This window comes from Solanum stenotomum, unplaced genomic scaffold (genome assembly GCF_019186545.1).
Source record: "Solanum stenotomum isolate F172 unplaced genomic scaffold, ASM1918654v1 scaffold15395, whole genome shotgun sequence".
Lineage (NCBI taxonomy): Eukaryota > Viridiplantae > Streptophyta > Magnoliopsida > Solanales > Solanaceae > Solanum > Solanum stenotomum.
In genome coordinates this window covers 2,296-5,438 of record NW_026023540.1, presented here as the reverse complement: position 1 = coordinate 5,438, position 3,143 = coordinate 2,296, and the positions used below count along the sequence as shown (strand labels likewise).

Here is a 3,143-nt window from a genome sequence, read left to right as displayed (position 1 = left end):
GATCTTGGGCTTAATACTATGTGTTAAATCATCTAGATAGGTTTTGTTTCTTTTCAAAGAATGTAGGTAGGATGAAAAATAAGAAAGAGAGAGCCTGTAGTTTTTATGCTATATGATTTTTAGCTGATCTGTTATTCTCTCGAATCTTGTTTATCCTCTTGTGTCTTATACTAATGAAAGCATGCATTTCAATAATTCTTGGTATTTTATTCAGTTATCAATTAGGCTAGAAGTGCATTCTCTTCTGATATAGGCAAGATGCAAAGTTTTTTAAGTACAATACATTATTAGATATAATCTCTCTTATTATTTCAGGCGAAGGTTAATGCATTTCTACATGGAGATTTTCAAGAAGGTGGATATCATTGTGACACCTACTACTGCGTATGTAACCACTAACCACATTCCAATATTTGGGCTTAGTGGATAAATTTTGTTATCACTTTCTTGGTAAAAACACTTTATTGTTCATTTGGATGACCGTCTTGTAAAAATATTACACATATCTCTTTAAGTGCATGCACCTAATCTGCAAATGCTTCCAGCTTCCTTTAGTTTCCCTGATGTTCTTCCTTCCTTTTTTTTCTGTTTTTCATTTGATAGATGCTTGTGAATAGCATTATTTCCCTCACTATTCCTATTAAATTATTGAATTTGGTCAGTGATGAAGCATGAATAAGATTTTTCTTTAACTGGAACAACAAGAAGGTGATAGTTGAAGATTGATTCCTTTGATGATGTCAGATCTAGATATCAAACATTCAAAATGCCTGTGTATACTCATAAAAGTTAGTCTTTGAAAAATATACATATATGTGAAAAACAGCAGGTTTGTTCGTTATTTTCTGCTGTGGAAATATGACTAATCTGTGAACCCATCTTTAGCTAACAATTGTTTCCCAATACTTCAGCATGACGGCGCCCATAATATCACCAACTGCACTTACAGTTGGAGAGACCAATATGCGGGTTTCAGGTATGTCGTTATGATACACTGGTTTATCTGTTTGGGTGATGCTGTCAACTGCTTGATATCTAACTGAGTATGAAAGATTGATCATATGAGCACTGTTGAGTAGTTCCCCCACAATTTTTTCTCTCTCTTCAACATGGTAAACCCCAGACCCCCAAACCTGCCCTCCCTCCTGAGACAACAGTAATTTATCCCACTTTTCTCTTGGTTATTTGAACTCCAAACATTTTGGTTGGAAATGGGATGCTCTTACAGATGAAAGTAATTCTCCCGTTGTTGCACATACTGATTTAAGAAGGATGATCCTCTATTTAGATATTCTTAACTGTAGCATAGCACCTATGTGATTTTTTTAAACTATTAGTTAGCTGCAAATTCTTATGCATTATCCTTCTTTCTTATTTTGGATAGGTACTACTTTACAATCTCATGTTGTTTTTTGTTCTCACACTCTCTCTTCCAGGAAGTCTTATGCGGTTCGTATTAGCAGGAAATCTTCTGGGCTTTCCTGCAATTTCTGTCCCTGTAAGCATAGCATCTTTATCCTATGTACTTGGGAATCTAGACTAACTGCAGATTGAGTAAAAATAACTTGCTGGAATATTGAAAAGCTCAATGTTTGAGGCAAACTAAATTTTATACGTGGTCCAGAACTCCAGATACCCTCTATGTTGAAAGATTACTGCAGTATCTGCTCTTATCTCTTGTTCAACGTCTACATTAGTTAATTTAAGGCTTTTGTTCCCTGGAAAAGTTGTTAATACTGAACTGCACAAAAAATTGTCTAGTTTAGTTTAAGCCCATGTCCTGGCTGGAAAGTCTGAGCGGGATATAAAATTGCATCACAAAAGGCTCCTATGTTAACATTTTCAAAACTCTTTTAAGTCTTAACTATAAAAACACAGTTGTTAAAAGTGTGTGGTTATATATGCTTGACCTATGGACTTGGCCTAATTATAGCTAAGCAGATTAATTTATATTGACTCCATTCACCATGTGCAAACTATAATTATGGCACTACCAATAATATCTCAACTGTTTTAAATTTTTGTTGGAATGGTGTATGTCAGGTTGGCTATGACAAGCAAGGACTTCCCATAGGCATGCAGCTCATTGGGCGTCCATGGTGTGAAGCATCCATTTTGCGCTTGGCAGCTGCCATAGAGGTATGGTTTCCCTTTCAACAAATGAGTCACTGGCCATTTTCTTGAAAAAGAAAACATACCATATTGACCTCAACGCCACTTGGACATAGATCTTACTTTGGACTAGTAACAATTAGGGTGCCAGAATTAGTACATGAAAACATGATCCGTCCATTGATTAACTCAGTCTAGTCTATTTTGATCTGTCCAAATTCAATCAAACTCACATATTTGACACCCCTAGTAACCGTCTATGTTACTTTTCTCAGGAAACTTGTGCTGGGCCGAAGAAGAAGCCGGTGCAGTTTTATGATATTTTGAAAGGGAACCTGATGTGAATTTTGGGATTTGAGCTTATGCATTGGTGGCGCTTCTCAGAAGGCATAAAACTGTAGAAGTGGTTCATCTTCTGTAATATTGAATTATTGCTTTTGTTGCCATGAAGTTTACCTAATCTGTCTAAACTGGGGGGCCCTGAATGAGTCATTTGGAAATGAGATTAATGTTCAATAAAAAGCTGTCAAAGTTCGTATCTTTTAATGCTTAAATAGTCGTCCCTATAGTCAAGCTATATTAGATTAGTCTGAAGTGTAAAAAAAAAAGAGAGAACGTACAGGAGAACACATCAAATTATAGCAAGTTTTTTTTTTTTTTGGGAAATAAAGTTCCTATAATCAAATATAATTTTACAACCACAAATGAAAGTGCATTAATTTCTTACCTGCTTTATTGGCCTAAAGTAGTGTAAAATTAATTTGTTCTATCAAACTTTTCTAAACAGTTGGGCGGAAAAAAAAAAACAGAATCAATATGTTTGTACAACTTAAAGAAAGTACTAAAAATACCAGCAAAGGAAAATTATTGGCAATACTGATTAGAACTTGACACAAAATTTAAGAAAATAAAGAAGATTCTTGAAATAGAAAAGGAAAGGTTCATTCCTTTTTAAATTAACAAAAAAAAATGTTAGTAAACAAATTGAAACGGAAGAAATATAAATTCGTATCTTTTATATACTTTTGATT

General features: G+C 34.4%; 1 protein-coding gene across 1 annotated transcript in view; it reads left to right on the top strand.

Moving 5' to 3' along the window:
* The window catches only part of LOC125850220 (fatty acid amide hydrolase-like), a gene marked incomplete at its 5' end in the record, with an annotated part of 6,994 nt that extends 4,351 nt beyond the window's left edge, over nt 1–2,643 (top strand). Inside the window, 6 exons of the mRNA XM_049530088.1 lie at nt 41–96; nt 276–384; nt 912–976; nt 1,437–1,498; nt 2,044–2,139; nt 2,388–2,643. Of these exons, the coding sequence (XP_049386045.1) occupies nt 41–96; nt 276–384; nt 912–976; nt 1,437–1,498; nt 2,044–2,139; nt 2,388–2,456 (457 nt within the window). The remainder of the gene's footprint in view (nt 1–40; nt 97–275; nt 385–911; nt 977–1,436; nt 1,499–2,043; nt 2,140–2,387) is intronic.
* Between the last annotated feature and the right edge of the window lie 500 nt (nt 2,644–3,143).